Source organism: Mustela erminea, chromosome 11 (genome assembly GCF_009829155.1).
Source record: "Mustela erminea isolate mMusErm1 chromosome 11, mMusErm1.Pri, whole genome shotgun sequence".
NCBI classification, from domain to species: Eukaryota; Metazoa; Chordata; class Mammalia; order Carnivora; family Mustelidae; genus Mustela; species Mustela erminea.
In genome coordinates, this window is record NC_045624.1 from 52,613,266 (window position 1) to 52,629,973 (window position 16,708).

At 42.8% G+C, this 16,708-nt stretch overlaps 1 protein-coding gene across 3 annotated transcripts in view; it reads left to right on the forward strand.

Annotated features, from left to right (window-relative positions):
* Positions 1-1,513: 1,513 nt before the first annotated feature.
* Positions 1,514-16,708, forward strand: part of RAPGEF5 (Rap guanine nucleotide exchange factor 5) — a 223,322-nt gene continuing 208,127 nt past the window's right edge. For 2 of the 3 annotated variants that reach the window (XM_032304896.1, XM_032304897.1), the window contains exon 1: positions 1,514-1,885. In XM_032304896.1, the coding sequence (XP_032160787.1) occupies positions 1,655-1,885 (231 nt within the window). In that variant the 5' untranslated portion in view covers positions 1,514-1,654. Of the gene's footprint in view, positions 1,886-16,088; positions 16,183-16,708 lie in introns of those variants that run through there. The other variant, XM_032304898.1, reaches the window with a different exon arrangement.

The following is a 16,708-nucleotide window of genomic DNA, read 5'->3' on the forward strand; positions in this document are numbered from 1 at the left end:
AAACACACACACCTGAAGGTGACAGGATTTAAGGCCTTCTGCAATGTCTGACCAGCATCCATTCTGGTATTTTTTCCCTGCTTCTCCATTGTGCTGTCTTTTTCTCTCAGCAGTATGATGTAGTCGGTGCCCAATAGGTTCAGTGTCTTAACACCTTGGTGTTTTTCTCATGTTTTTCCTCCTCCTTACCAAAAGGATCCTCACCTTCGTTTCTGCATGATTCAATCTTCTACTCTTGACCTTACAGCACAACTCAAACTCTCTTTGTTGACTTTTGTTTTTTGCCCATCCCAGGCCAGAAACATTTCTCACTTCTATGGCCCGGAATGTGCATTATCCATACTCACTTGGCAATTACTAAGAGTACAAGGCAATATCTGTTTTTCTATTGTGTTTTTCTACTCCTGGGCAAAAAAAGTCTTAAGTTCTTTGAGGGCAGAGATCACAGGTCATTCTCCTTTTTTTTTTCCTAACGTGGTCTATTTCCCCATATTATGGCCAAGCATCTATAACGAGAGGGGCTGAGGGCACAGTAGTTAAACCAACTGAGAGCTCTTACCTGTAATCCTTTCTTGTCAATTCTTTTTTCTTTTTCTTTTTTAAACAGGAATAAACTTACTCAATTTTAACAAGTCTTGGGCAAAGATGGGGCCACAGTGTCCTACTGGTAAGGAGTAAAAGCCCTAGCTGGCTCTTGTTGAAGACAGACTGTGGGGGGGGGGGGAATGTGATGATTCGGGGTTGTCTGGATTGTAAGGCCCTGCTGGAACAGTTTCACTCTGGATGCTCCACTATTCCTAGCTCCTGGAGCGGTGTAAACAATGATTCACACCACGGTAGGCCTATGCAGTTTACCAAGCACATTCATCACATGCATCAGGCTTTCAGGGAAGGTCAGGTTCCAACATGTTAACTGAGATTCACCTTCAGGTCACCAGACTTGGATCTCTTTGCCAAACGCCTATCATAGCCAACCAAAGTTTTCTCCCCTTATTCTTTAGCGATGAACGTGCCAAAGAGTAGAGGCAAGTCTATCTCAACGGTGTTTGGCCTGTACCAGACTATGGAGCCTATTCTGAAGTTCTTGGGCAAAAACCGTTTTTGAGGAATAGCGATTATGGTTTGGGTCTGGATTGTGCAAAAAGCAAGGAGGGACTGGAAGAGGGAGGAGTGCTCCAGACTTCCCAGTTCACACGGTGGAAGTCCAAGTCAACCCAGGCTGTTAGGTAAAAGGCGGTGAAGGAGACTCTTCAGCCTCAAGGAAATTGGGGGTGGGGGTGGGATGGGCAGTAGAGTGGGTTGGTGGAGGATTCTGGGAATCCCGCACCTGTGGATGAGCGGGTGCCCAAGGTGTCCCACCCTCTTCCTCTTGGGTTCCGGGAGCGGCTGAGGGGGGCCCGGCCACGGGCGGAGGTGAGCCACCGGAGGGGGCGGGGCGGGGCGGGGCGGGGCCGGGCGCACCTGGGCGGAGAGGGGGAGGTGCGCGGGGCCGAGCCTGCCGGGGGCCGCGGCGCGCGCCAATGGGCAGCGGCTGGCAGCGCGCCCCGCGCCCGAGCCGCAGTCGCGCCCTCTCGCTGCCTGGCGAAGGCGCGGACGGCGCGCGGAGGCGAGCGCGGGGGAGACGAGCTGCCGGCGCCGCAGCCGCCGTCAGGGCATGAGGATGGCCGTGGGCTCCGTGAAGATGCAGCCGCCGTGCGAGAGCCCGGCCCTGGCCGCGGCGGCGGCCGTGGCGGCAGCGGACGGCGCCCTGCGCCGCAGCCCCAGTGCCCGGGAGCAGGAGCGCGAACAGCCGCTGGCGCCGCCACGGCCGCGGCTGAGGGACCTGCCGGCGCTGCTGCGGAGCGGGCTCACGCTGCGAAGGAAGCGGAGCGCCGCCGGGGCCCGGGTGAGTGGCCCGGACCCGTCCGGCCCGAGTGGGCACGGGCGGCGCGCACGTGGAGCCTGCGCCCACCCTCCTGGGCCGCAGAGGGGGTACCTGGAAGTTGGGGAGGTGGCGGAAGGGGCGCCCTCGTGCGGGGTCCCGGGAAGGCGGGGTCCAGGGGGGTGCCCCCACTGGTGAGCAATGGTTTCCCCTTCCCCCAGATGCCCCTGACTTAACCCGGGGCACCTGGATTTGGAGCGGCGGACCGTGGGCATCCCCGGAAGGAGGGCCGTTTGCCTCTCCCCAGAGGGGAAGCTGCAGGTGTCCCGGACCTAACTGTCGGCCAGCCCTGTCTCGGCAGCAAGCCTCAGGCCCCACAAACGGGAGCCCAGTTTTCAGGAGGTGTGAGACGCGTGAGCTTGTTTGGAACGCCCCGTGGCAGGCTTCGGGCTTCGGGTCTGGTTCTGACCGCCGCTGCCACCACCGCCACTGACGAAGTGGAGACACAGGAGTTGGAAGTTCCCCGGGCGAGCTTCTAGCTCCTGGGTTCTGGAGTCTCCAGCACTTGGTACTTGGTGACGCCCCCTTGAGCGGGAGGGTGCACACCCTCCACCCCGCCAAATCTTAAATATTGACTTCCTGATGGTGTGTTCAGATATGATTTCCTGGTGAGGGAGTGTCCCTGGTTGTGCCTCTAAGTGCATTTAATGGCCTGAGCAGGTCGGACATGTTTTGTTTGTGAAGCGGGATGGCTGCTGATTTTCTCCTGGGACCTTTCACAGGCCGCGCAGGAGACTGCACAGGGGCCTCAGGCCAAGGGCCAGACCCTTGGATTTCCCTGCCTACCAGGGCTTTGGGGCAAACTTTGGTAGATTCTACAAAGTTCTTTAGAATTTGTCACCATTAAGCAGGCTTTGCTGAGAAGCTGCAACAAAATGGACTTTGGGGGAGGGGGCTGTAATAAATTGAAGTCTTGGTTGCTTGCTTTAAAAGAAGACCTTACTGGAGGACCTGTGGCCCTTACAAAGATAGGCTTGTAGAAACGTGAGTGTTGGGGAAAAACATTTGTTTTGGTGTGGCTTCCTTGGGCAAGAAGGGTATGAATTGGTATAGGTCTTCAGCCTTCCCAGGTTGTGTTTCTCCTCTTCCTTCCAATGTAGGGATGACTGGGCATGATCTGCCTCAGAAGGATATTCCAAGGATTAGCTGGATGTAGAACTTCTTAAAGTCCATGACCAGCGGAGTAAAGGAATTGCCCACAAGTGACCTTAACGTGTGGCATACAGATTGTCTGCAAAGAAAGTGAGATGTGTCCCAAAGATGTGATAGCTAAATAAACACAAGATCCAGAGTTGTAGACTTTGCAAGAATCTGGGGAAAAGTAGGTCAAATCGTGTTCCTATTATCCTTGACAGTTACTTTTTCATGGCACAGAATACTGAAGACATGAGGGCAGCCAGGCAATCTGTGACGGGAATTGCTGAAGGTTTCTGTATAAATAGATCTGTGTGTTCATCTGCATAAAGGCTTGTGTTTCTTGCTGCCTGGGATGATGATGTGTGCCTTGCCAATATACAAATTTGCTCTTCTTAATTATTCTGAATGTGGTTACTTCAAATAATACATACTTCATTAACCCTTCTTTGATCCTAATACTGTATTCCTTTGGGACATTCCAAATACATTTTGTAAGTACATGGCCAATTTTTTTTTTATTGGGGGAAAGATTGTCAGATTTTCCAATGTTGGAAGCCCATACTTTTCAACTATTTCCCCTTCCTTTGGCTTTGGAACCACCTTTGTGATTTTGGACCCTTCCTTAACAGAGATAGGAAGCGTTTGAAAGAAATTAAAAAATAACAACAACAGGTGGAATATGTACCTGTATTAGTCTGCTCAGGATGCTGTAACAGAATGCCATACACTGGGTGGCTTAAACAATAGAAATTTATTTTCTCACACTTCTGGAGGCTTGATAGTCCAAGATCAATGTGCCGCAGACTTAGTTTCTGATGAGAGCTCTCTTCCTGGCTTGCCTTCTCACTATACCCTCACATGGCCATTCCTCAATGCACATGGATGGAAAGAGAGATCTCCCTCTCTTCCTTCTCTTGTAACTCCACTAATTCCATCATGGAGGCCCCAGCCTCATGACCAAGTCTACCTCTGAGTACCTCCCAAAGGCTCCCTCTCCAAATACCACCACAGTAGAGGGTAGAGCTGCAACATATGAATTTTGAAGGAACGCAGACATTTAGTCCATAACAGAAGGGTTACATAGGAAAGAGAAAAATAGGTGGAGTGTGTACCAAACTAGCTGGTGACCTGTGAGCATCTGGGGTTACCTGGTTAGCCCTTTAATTAGACCAGTGGTGCTTGTGCAAACAATCATGGCTTAGATCCCTCTGTGGACTTTTAGTTTTATATTATATGGCCTGCAACTCCAGATTATAGCCGAGTGATTATGGGAACAAATAAACACAAATTTATTACCACTGGTTAAAAAGAAAAAAAAAAAAAGGCAGCTCTAGGTATTACACAAGTTGGTAAGAAGGTTTGCAATTTCTGTATTGACCAAGATTTAATTTAGGAATACGTGTGGCACTTGTCCATGCTGCCTTGGGCTCTCACAAATCTGGACAATCAGACATCTACTGTCATCAAGTAAGCTCTTTGTAGGTTGTGTTGCCCAACCCAGGTGCCTTGTAGGCTGTCTATTACTGGGAAAAATTAAGCTGACATTTGGTTAATACTGCAGAACTCCTGTGTGCCTTGGTGTAGTCACTTCTTATCATACTGAATTCAAAATGCAAACTGATTAAGACTCTGCACTCTTTGGGCTAAGTGGGGAATGACCACGTTTCACTTGGTGGGAGTACCCTAGCTACCTCCTAAAAGAGTGGTAAGATAGGGCACAGCTTGAATTTCCACCAAAACCCTTTAGTCATTCTTTAATAAAAGCTGTGTTGTGGAGATTATGAGAAAGAGTGTGATAAACACATAGCCTTCAACACTTACTAACATTTTGCCAGTCTTGTTTCATTATTTCTCTTCCCCACTTTTTTTTTTGTGGGGGCTGGTATATTTTAAGGCAAAATCCTAAATATCCTATTATCTCACTCATAAAGGTGTTTGTTTACATCTCTGATAAGGACTTTTTTCTTTGAAAACAAAACCAAAAACCAAACCCAATGACTTCTATATGTTTTTCATGCCTAAAAATAGTAACAATTATTTATTTGAGAGAGGGAGACAAAATGAGCAGGGGCAGGACAGAGGGAGAGGGGGAAACAGACTCCCTGCTGAGCAGGGAACCTCAGACATGGGGCGCAATCCCAGGACCGCTGGATCATGACCTGAGCCAAAGGAAGATGCTTAATCGACTGAGCCACCCAGGTGTCCCTTAACAATGACTTCTTAATATGATTCCCGTATTCACATATTCTCAAAGATCTCTTTTTACTTATGATTTGTCAGAATCAGGAACGAAACAAGGTCCATACATTGTATTTGGTTGTTAGGGTTTTTTTTTGTTTTTTGTTTTTTAATATTAATACTTTTTTTAAAAGATTTTATTTATTTATTTGACAGAGAGATAGAGAGCACAAGTAGGCAGAGGAGCAGGCAGAGGGAGAGGGAGAAGCAGGCTCTCCACTGAGCAGGGAGCCTGATGTGGGACTTGATCCCAGGACCCTGGGATCATGACCTGAGCCCAAGGCAGCCACTTAACTGACTGAGCAACCCAACTGACTGAGCTACCCAGGCGCCCTTGGTTGTTAGGTTTTTAAATCTATATTATTTTATAATAGGCCTCCTTACCTACTTTTTTCATGCCATTGATTTGATGGAGAAAGAGTGTACAGGTCATTTGTCTGGTAGAATGGTCCAATTTCTGGGCTAATTTCTCACTTGTGTCATTTAGCTTGTTTCTCCATTCCCATGTCTCCTATAATACGACAGTTAGAATTGAGGCCTGATTAGGTTTAGGTTCAGAGGCAAGCATACTTTGTAGGTGGTGCTGTTAAAATCTGTTGTATCACAACCACAAGACATGTGATGTCTGCCTGTGTCTCTTTTTGAGATGTTAAGATTGATTAGTGGGTTCTTACCTTTCTACCTTTCACCTAATGACTGTAATATCCATAGATGGTTGTAGCCTAGATCCATTTCATTAGGGATTGCAAAATGGTGATGATCGAAATCTATCATTTCTTTTGCATTTATTATTTGGGTATTCTATCTGTAAAGGACTTACCCTCATGAACTGTTTGGGTCTCTTGAAATTCAGATTGTGTAGGAAAAACAAGGAAGGGCCTAATTTTTTTCCTTTTATCAATTTTCTGAGGAATGATTTGGTACTCTAACAGTCTCCCATGATAATCAGTGAGTTTTCTTTTTTTAAGTATTATAAGAATTTGTGGATCTCAAATTGTGTTTCAATCCATTGCAGTCAATATTCTTTTGGACCCACAAGTTGTCCTTATCAACTCTATACTTTTTACAAGACCCCAGTAGTCTCTGATACCTTCCTTGCTTTCTGGCACAAGATACTTTAAGCTTACCTTGTCCATTTCCTGCTCCAGACCTGAAATCAGCCATTTTCCCCAAAGAGCACTAATTCTTTTTACTAAAAACTGTTCATTTTACTCCAACCTTTGCCTCTCTTGGTGGTTACGTTACTTCTTACCTTGGCCTTAGGCCTTCCATCTTAAGTTTTTTATTTCTTCTTAAATTCGTCTCATCAGGCTGCTTCTAAGACTGTCATGTTCTCCCTCTAATAAAATAGCTGGTAACTACCATTCCCTCTTTCTATATATACTGTCAAATTGCTGGGACTGACTTATTTTGGGCTTTGGCGGCTGTGATCTTTTCTGCAGTGTTCTACCAGTTTCTTCTTCTCTTCAAAATCTGTTTTATTTACAGCAGACAGAATGATTCAGCAGTTGCGCCAAATTGTTCACCGAACGGTGACAGTCCGCTTTTGGATTAGTCTCCTCTCCCCTGATTTCTTCTCGCTCAGGCAGGGTCCCTGAGGCATGGCAGGTGCCCTTCCAACTTAAGAAATTGGAAGAACAGCTAGTGGCTCTCTGCATGAGGTTCTCTCTTTTTCATTTGTAGTCTCTACCCGCATGATTCCCTCTCAAAAATGAACAAGGTAGCCTGTTTCCTTTTTCCAAGCTGGAGTGTTTTAGGGGTGAGTTGACACCCTCCCCTGCTGGAACTAAGACCTTATTGATTGGGAAATACATACTGCTTCAAGTTGTACCAGTATGCCCAATTTATAGTCATTTTGTAAACATATTTCACAGGCAAAGCATGTAATTTTAATTCATTCTTTGTATTTAAATTCAAATCAGTGGCTAACAGCTCATAGCACTTAAGATTTAGAATTTACAATAATTAATCCTTGTGTGCCACGCGTGTTCTGCTACAGACTTCATTTAGCCCTCACAACAAGCCTGGGAATTAAATGCTATTACTTGCGTTCTGCAGATGAGGAAACTGTAACAGAGATGGAACTTGCCCAAGAACCCAGAGACGGAGGGGGGTTTGAATCTAGCCAGTCTGGTTCCGTAGTCCCTGCTCTGAATTGACTCTCTGGTTTTCCTCAAATGCACTGAGGACAGGGGGGTCTATTTTAGTCTAAACTAATTAGCCTTATAGTACCTAAGAGCGTTCTATTACCTTACCACTGTGAGAGTGGTTAGTGAATGCTGTCGATAATGCCAGACACTAATCTTTCTTTCATTTGAGTACTCCGAGGCTTGTGGTAGACCTACTGGGTGCGAGGCAGGGAGAAGGGGAAAATATCATGGTTATGGGTGAATAGTAACTAATATTGACTAAAATTAAAAGTAGCATTCTTTTTTTTTTTTTTTAAAGATTTTATTTATTTATTTGACAGAGATCACAAGTAAGCAGAGAGGCAGGCAGAGAGAGAGAGGTGGAAGCAGGCTCCCTGCAGAGCACAGAGCCCGATGTGGGGCTCGATCCCAGGACCCTGGGATCACGACCAGAGCCGAAGGCAGAGGCTTTAACCCACTGAGCCACTCAGGAGCCCCAAAGTATCATTCTTGGTGTCATAAGCAAAAACAACCCAGGCCCACCTCAATCAAGGCCAATACAAAAAGTCTGTGAATTCGCTTGCTTACTTTTTTCTTATCTGCTTACGGTAGCCTGTCAGAGATAGGGCCATGAGGGGAGGCATGCACCTTCCGTGGAAGATGAGTCAGATCAAATATGAGGGACACGTGTTGATCTTACTTGAGAAACATTGACTTTGTACCAGCTTAAACCTTGGTATGATAATCCTTTGTTAACCATGGCTACAGATAAAGTAAAACTCCATGAGTGCTACCTCGAAAAATATTTGACAAGAGAGAAAAGAAATTATAGATTCATTTATTCTACTTTAATTTCACATAAATTCTAGTAAAAGACCTCAATGGCAAGTTAATGCCATATTTACTTTCTTTCTCTCTCCTCTGACCCCTGGTGTAGGCTTTGTTTGCATAATTAGATCCAAGGAAAAGAGCGTGCACTATGGCTTCAGAAACTGGGTTTCCATCCTTGCTTGAGTTATTCTTTTTTTTTTTTTTTTTTTTTTTTTTTGGTGAGTTATTCTTGGAGTTCTCCAAGCCTCCATTCTTCCTTTAGAATGACATACATCATGGGGCAAGTTTTTCTGAGAAGAGAGACAGTGTATGGAGACTTTGGGGTACATTGGAGCTTAAATTTTTCCTTCCCCAGCTGGGTGCTTATTCTAGGCAAATATACATTTATAGACCTATTTATAGGAATCTAGTAACAAAAAAACTTTGCATTCGTATGCAATGTCAGGTTCCATAATATCCTAACATACAGTGACTATCTTAGATGTTATATAAATACTGGTACCATAACAAAATATTCTCAGTTTCACATTTGCACTGTTTCTTAAATTGACTTGGGAGCAATTGGCAGCTTGCATAGCTGAAAATAGTTGGAGAGGTGGGAGATAAGTCACTGGTGATGACTTGGAGTACTTGTGATTTTTGTTTGCTTCGATGTTGCGTAACAACCTTTGTTAGGAATACTGATAATCCCAGTAATGCTGTGTGATCTAGAAGTAGTTCGTGAGAAGTTAGAAAATTGCTTGTGAAGGCAAAATAGTTAAAATCAATGACAATTTTTTGTAGTCAATTATTATTGTGATAAATAATTCATAAATGGATGTGGGAAAGGGATGGTCTGCAGACACCACTGTGGATACTGGCATTTTTTTTGTCGGATTAGCACGTCAATAGTCCCCTAAAGACTGGACATAATTTCACCTCTGAGGAAACTAGGGTCTAGAGAGGTTAAGTAACTTTCCCATGGTCACCCAGATAGAAAGTAGTAGAAGCAGACTGGAACTCAGGACTGCCTGATTCCAAAATCTATGGCCTTTCCTCAATACTGTGATATCTGAGACTTTGACATACTCATAGCCTGTGATATATTGAAAGAGTGAATGTACAAGACATTTCAAGTAAGTGCAAAACATAGTTCATTTTCTTTCCGGTGTCTTCAGTAATGACTTCCAGGATCAGTCTTTAATTACTCACAAGGTTGACAATGGCTTGGGCAGCAGCTGTCCCTCATCTTCCAGCAATAGCAGCCATTGTACCGGAAGGAAGGCTCCGCTTGACTCATTGTGAAAGCCATTGTTTTCCCAGGAGGTTTGGAAGCCGACTAGCTTCCCTGTACAAATGCACTTGGAAATTTATAAAGCAAGCAGGTTCCTTTTCTGGCGTGTCTAGAAGATGAGCTAAAAAAGGAGGAGTTTCCTCTAACCCAGGATTTGGGTTCCTTAAGGCATCTTGTTTGCTGTTTAAGAAACTTCAGGAAGCAAGAAGTATGGATACCTGTCAAAGTAACCGAATCCATTTACAATTGAATAAAAAGCATCGAGAATATACAAATATATTAATAAAATTAAACTTTGGTATGTTTACCTTTCAATGTGGTATTACTACCTGAGGCAGATGGTTCTTAACTTTTATTTATTTAATACCAGGCCTTTTTGAGAATTAAAAGATAGCACCCCAGAAAAATGCACGTGTTAATATATTTTTTGCGTCTTTTTTCAGAGGGCTTGAAGCTGTCCTGACACCTGGTCATCACAGACCCTCTGATTTAAAAGCCTTTCTCTACTCTGTCTCTAGAGAGTACCACCTTGGTTCTATAATTGTTTTACTTTTGACCTTTACTTCTAAACATCTAGCATAGTATTAAGCACTCATTCCATCGTCAGTAAATAGTTCCTTGAATTAACGTGTTTTACCAGTGTGTTGAATTAGAAATCATCTGCCTCTGACTATAATAAGGGCACTGGTGGTGTTGGTGATAACTGTTTTTGTTTAACAAATCCTTGTATCGCACTTGTGGTGTTGAGGTTGTTTGGAGTACCCCTAACAACCTTGGGCGGCAGTCAACCTCATTGTCTTCTTTTTTCCCCAAAGAGGGGAACAGAGAGGTACAGAGGTACAGATTTTAGTGTCCCCCAAAATGAGGTGCAGAGAGGCTAAGAAAGATGCCTCAGGTCACCCCGGAAGTGGAGGAGCCCAGAATGGAACCCAGGAAAACAGTCTCCGTATTATGAGGTCTACCTCTTCTGCTGTATCCTCTCTCTAAATAATGTATTTTTTTAATTACAGTCTCTCTTTTTTTATTTCAACCCTTTTGGAATAGGGATATATATTAAAGTCCATGTGAACATTTAATGGGATACATTTACCCCCGTGAAGCTGTTCTTAAATTGATGGAATGTGTTAAAATTTGGGTATCTTAGAATAAAGGAAACTATAGTAAGTCATGTTCTAGTTTTTAAATGTAGCTGCATAGTTTATTTGTAGATGTCTCAGAGTAAATCACATATAAGCACAACCATGTCTATTGATGAAGTGTGAAAAATGTGGGTTAAGATTATATTAATGATTTATATGAACACTGATATTGCTTGGGCAATAATATAAATGTCAGAGGAGAATAAACTTAGTATTTTCCTACAAAAAGCATAAATAGCCTCAGAGGAATGTTGAAGATTAAAGAAACTGAAATTCTTTTAAGTGAAACTTTATATTTTTGGTATTTCTGTGTTTATATATAACTTCTTATGCATAATATAGAAACATAAATTTATATTATATATGATTATATATCATTTATAATTCATTTTAAAAATTATATTTAAATTTAATTTATAATTTAAATGATATTTCTACTTTATAATTTATTGCATGTAATGTATATTATATAACTACATCATTTATTATTACACAATTTGTTATATAATTTATTGGTTTCACAGGTTTTTTTAAATTAAAATTTTAAGTTAAACTTCTTATATAAATTTATTTTTTTAAACTAAGTACTGAGAATATATTGAAATGATAATAGATTTAGACTTGTCTTTGAGTCACCACTTTGTGTGGTGAGTTGGCAGAGCTTACCTTCTGTGACTCAGTTAAACTTTTAAAATTTTGTCTGCTTTGTTCATGAGGCATTGGCTTCTCCCTTATAAAATGCTTTTCATTTTGCATTATTTGTATTAGCCTAGGAAAAAAATCGTTATTAAAATTAAAGAGTTCTGAAACCGAGGGCTTCTGCAGTCTAGCTGGTTGTCTTCCCATATTTTTTTTTCCTAACTGGTCTAGCAACTTAAACTCCAGCCCCATTGGTGGTTTTGTTGTTCAGTTGAATTTGACCTTGTCAGATCATTTACCTGCAGCTGCTCTGAGGTGTACATGCAGATACTTGTGATGGCCTAATGCTTACACCTTTGGCGCTGACTGTAAATTTGTTTTACTCTCTCCTGTTACTGTTGTGGGAAGTGAACAGCTTATCACTTCTGTTTGGTCTAACACTCTAAATGTTGACTATAATGAACAAACACGACAAATGGTTCACTCCATCGTTTGTGCTGTGAATTTATATATAGGTATGAAATTCTTCTTTGGTAGGGAAGAAAAAAAAAGAAGGGAAGATGTGTGATGATACCTTTTAGAAACTGGGGCAAGTATTATGCCTCTTTCAATCTACTAAAATAGAATTTGATTGTGACATAGTAAACAGTTTTCTATATGTTTGTCACTTAACAGCTATATGACCTGGAATAAGTCAAATAACCTTGCTGATTTTCTGTGGCTAAAGTGGAATACCATTGCTCCATCACGAGAATCCACAGTATATCGATAGGGGACCAGTTTTCATTTTTTGATTCTTGTCTGACCAAGGTCAGAGAAGTGGTCTTTCTCCACTGAGATGCTAGTTGAACCCTAGGACACTTTGGGGCATATCTTAGACAGATGGAAAGATGGATCATTAGTATTCACCGTATTTCTTGAGTTGGGGAGGGGGAAGATAATGTATTAGTAGAAAGAGCACTGGAAGATACAGGAAGAATCTAATTAAATCAAGAATCTGTTATATGAAAAGAGTAAAAAGAACATACCTATAAATCTATTTCTAGAAGATTGAATTGTTTGGCCATAAACAGAATTCTCTGAGAGATATCAGAAGAGAACTTGAGATAGCCAACCCTTTGTGTCTGAAGAGCTCTTACCAGGAAGTTCTATCTTCTTTCAGATAAGAGGTTTGTTGCTTTTTCTTGTCACCACTGAAAGCTGTTTCTTTGCCTCAAATTAGCAAATTAGCAATATTTGTTCTCCTCTGCTGTTTTAAATTTTATCACAAATCTTCAAAATAGCCCCCATTGAAACATTCAGATTTCCTATTATTCTTGGCATATAACTTCTTAAAAAACAAACAAACAAACAAAAAACAAATCTAATCCTGTTCTAATCGATCTTGAATATCTCATGAACTTTGAGTTTAAAAAAAAGCAAATTCAGTTCATTAGTGGTTGGCTGTTCACTCTGCTCTCTCTTATATAATGATTTACATTTATAAAGTGCTTTCACATGCATTCTTATTTTACTGTTTTCATAACTCTGGAATAAAGTATTCCTTTCTTATATGGATTCAAAAGTATCTTACTGAGTTTTTTTTATATGCTATACCCTCAACATCTGTGAAGCAAAGATAGGATGGTGAGACTAAGTAAATTAATATGTGAAGGCTGTTAAGACAGAGGTAGTTATGCAGAGAAAACCTAGTGTGAGCTGCCACTGTTGTCATTGCCATCCTCATCATCATCATCGTCGTCATTGTCTAAAATGACAGATCTGAGGGAGTCCAAGGTCAATCTCTTTGAAAAGCTGAAAGAGCTCTTACTGTTTATGAATAGCAATTGACTGAAAAAACTAAGGCTCAGACATTGCTGTCTTACTGAAGATCATAGTGAGGAAGTTAAAAGAGTGGGAGGCTCCGTAGCCTGAACTCCTGGTTGGTCCAAGGGTCTGTGTAAGGTTATCTGTGGACTCTTTACAGTCCCTATCTTTAGTCTCTAAAGCTAAGGAAGACCTCTCAAATTTTAGCATACTTGAGGATCCCTGGAGGGTTTGTGAAAACACAGATTCCAGGAGCCCCACACTTCAGACGTTTAACCAAAGTCTCTAGCATGGGTAGGGCCCAAGAATCTGCATTTCCATCAGGTTCCAGGTGATGCTGCTGGTCCATGGGCCATACTTAGTAGCCCGGGTCTCAAGGGCTGCCAAGAGTTTGGTGACCTTCCTCATCAGAAAGTTAACTGAGGCCAGGAGTCTGCCTGGTTTCCTGTTTGCCACTTCCATGATGGAAAGCCAAATCAAGGTGGAGGACCATGACAATGAGACTTTTATTTCATTAATAATATTGGAAACTACCCCTTTTTGGTTTCTACAGAGTGACTGGTAGTTAAAAAAGAAGTGGCAAACATTTGAAACATTAAGAGTTTATGGCACCTGCGCTGATTGTTCTGTTTGTCCATCCCATATACTCTCTACCCCTTTTTGTTTTTCTTTGTACCTTGGAGGCTGCCTCTGGGTGTTCATCACTGGGGACTTTGGTTACAGTTCAGTCGATGGAAGGCCAGGAGAGAGAAGTCAGCAGTATTTGTCTACTGTGCTCCCTCTGCTTTTCAGTGGTGATGGCGCTGACTGTCTAGAGCTAGCTACCACTGGGCTGTCACTCCTCAGTCACTTGGGCGCTCTCCAGCCTCCAGGGAAACTGTGTGTTTTCCTAGTCCCTCCCAGTTGTGGCTTTTAAAGGCTTGTTGTTACTACCTCCTTTGTGCTGCAGTGTCTCCTGTGGGGTCTCTGAACCTTGCCTGCACATCTTTGATAGGCTCTTTCCTGAGAGGACCTTGGCCTGATGTAGGAGCCCAAGGAAGAGCAGTGTTAGGAAGAGTGACAGTAGAAGGTGTAGCCACGGGGAGAAGAGTTTCATGAGTGGAATGGATGTTGGCAGTGATGGAGGCAAGGAGTCAAGCCTCAAGCCCCCAAAGTGTAGATAGAAGATGAGGGTGAGGAATGCAGGGAAGGGGCCTGGCCTCCAGGGTGATACTGAGCTTAACAGAAAGTCCTGAGAGGACCCTGGTAAGCGGCTAGAACTTGTGCTAGAATGTGACTGACCGCCATTCCTGCCTCATTCCTGTGCAGGCACTTGGATGACTGGGGTTCAGAATCAGAGAAGCTTTTACATGAGGAATTTGTATCCTTTCTCTGTGATTGCCTTAGTTTTGTTTGTTTGTTTGTTTGTTTTTTGTATTTTTTTCCCCCTGCTGCTACCTTTTTCCCAGAAGCCCTTAGCATTGTTAGTCTATACATAGGAGCTGTAAGACCTTTATGTGGTACTTTGATCTTGGTTAATTTTGTTGCAGTATATTGAACATGTTCTGAAATGCCTGGGAACACTACATTCACAAAGTAACAAACAGTTGAATAGAATAATTACACCTTCAGTTCCTTTGCCCGTGGGTTCCAGTGGTGGGCATGTCAATAAGATAAAAACCATTTCTCATGGTTTTGGTGCTCAGCCAAGTCATCTTCTACAGTAACCTCACCAGGAAACAAGGCAACAACACAAACTCATACCAATTTTGTATGTTTATCAGTTCGTTTATATTGAAATGTTATGGTCAGGATAAAACTGTTTCACACCCTTTATGGATCGTTTTGGGGTAGTACAGGTTGAATGCTACCAAGAGCCAAATATTTTGTGTTAATCAAGGAAACACTTAAAGACAAAATAGGCTCTCAATTTCAAATTTTCTATGATTAAAATTTTTTAGGAAGAGAAAAATTTCTCTGTGAGGGAAAATTAACTCTATAATTTTTCCCCCCTCTTTCTGGGTTTTCATACATTTATGTATTAGAAAACATGGGTATGTGAAAGTTGGGGCTTGACCTCCTATAGTTGAGGCAAATCATGTAACGTCATGGTACACAGTGTGGGACAGATGGAAGCATATGAGCCCTTTGTGTTTCCTCCATTTCCCCTCCTTTCTGGTCAGTCATCCTCCAAGGCTTGGCGGCTGGGCACAGAGTAGAAGAGTCTTGCTCTGCCAGGAAGGGGATGGATCCCTAGATGAGGGCTGCCCAGAAGTAGTGGAACATGAGCATCATCTGTTCACCTGCTAGTGGAAACTGAGCCGAGGGAGCAAGAGGGATTCCAGTGCAAATGACCCTGGTGAGGGCCTGATTCTGATCAGCCAGCAGAACGGTGCTCAGTGTGGAGGAGTGGACTCCGTGCCCTCCAGTCAGGCAGGCTTTCTAGTCTCCAACACTTTCTTGTTTTCAACTCTAGTCTAGAGCACAAGTCCTTCCAATCCCCCTCACTGGGGAAGGAGCTCTAACTTTTTTTAGTATCTCCTTCTCTGGATTGGCCCCAAGAAATCTCTGGTGAGCCTTTCCGTTGGTTTTTTGAAGACTCATCTCCTTACTCACTTCCCTTGCAATGAACCATCCTTCTTTCTTTGGGTCTGGTTTCCTTTGGCTGTATCATCCCTGGTTTCTTCTCCTCCTTCCCTCCCAACCTTTGTTCCTTTAAGGCTTTGCAGGTGGGCTCTCTGCCCACAACGTCTTCTGTGAACCACCTCCTCCTTTTGTTCACTTTCCTTAGTTCACTGAACAACCCTCCTATTTCTTCATCCTTTACTGGTTACCTGGTCCCTGCTGAGGGCTGTTTCATATGGAAGAGGATGCCAGATGCTCTTCTTAGGAGTTGGGGTGATTCAGCCCACTTTTGCATGTTAAAGAGCATTATGTTAAGACCCTTGGGGAAGTCCCCATCCAACCTCCATTCATTTTTTTTCTTTTAGATGATTGGCAGCATTTATATCGTTCTATCTGCCTCCTGCCTTTACTCCCTCTCGCCTCGCCCCAACCTCCCACCCCAAAAGAAGAGGAACTTTTGCAAGGGTAATCACTGTCTAACTGGTCTGCATCATGGGATGGAGAATATATAATTATATGGATTGCTGATGGGTATTACATTTTCAAAACTACATCCTTTTCAATAGGGACTTCTGTTTTGGTCAAAGGATATATACAAGAGGTATTATTCTTGTAAGAAGTAGGATTGTGAAATTCAAAATCCATTTAATTTCTTAATAACTCTCATAAATGTAGAAGCTTCTATGTAAGCAGTTATCTTTGAGAGTAAAAGGCTAAACAGAAGACCAAGTATAGTGGATTAATGATTTTGTTCCTTGTTCCCTCCCTGCGGGCAGCCTCTTGTAACATAGCATCGGCCCTGCCCATCCCAGCTGCTGCCCAGGGCCGTTATCCCCGCTTTGACATTTCCGTGGTATATTTCCTTTCTTTTAAAAATCTATGTTACACAATGCTCTCTGATTTGTCAGTCAGGATAGTGTAGGTTTTGCTGCAGTAACAAAAATACACAAAAATCCATATGACAACACAGCAAAGCTTATTTCTTGCTTAC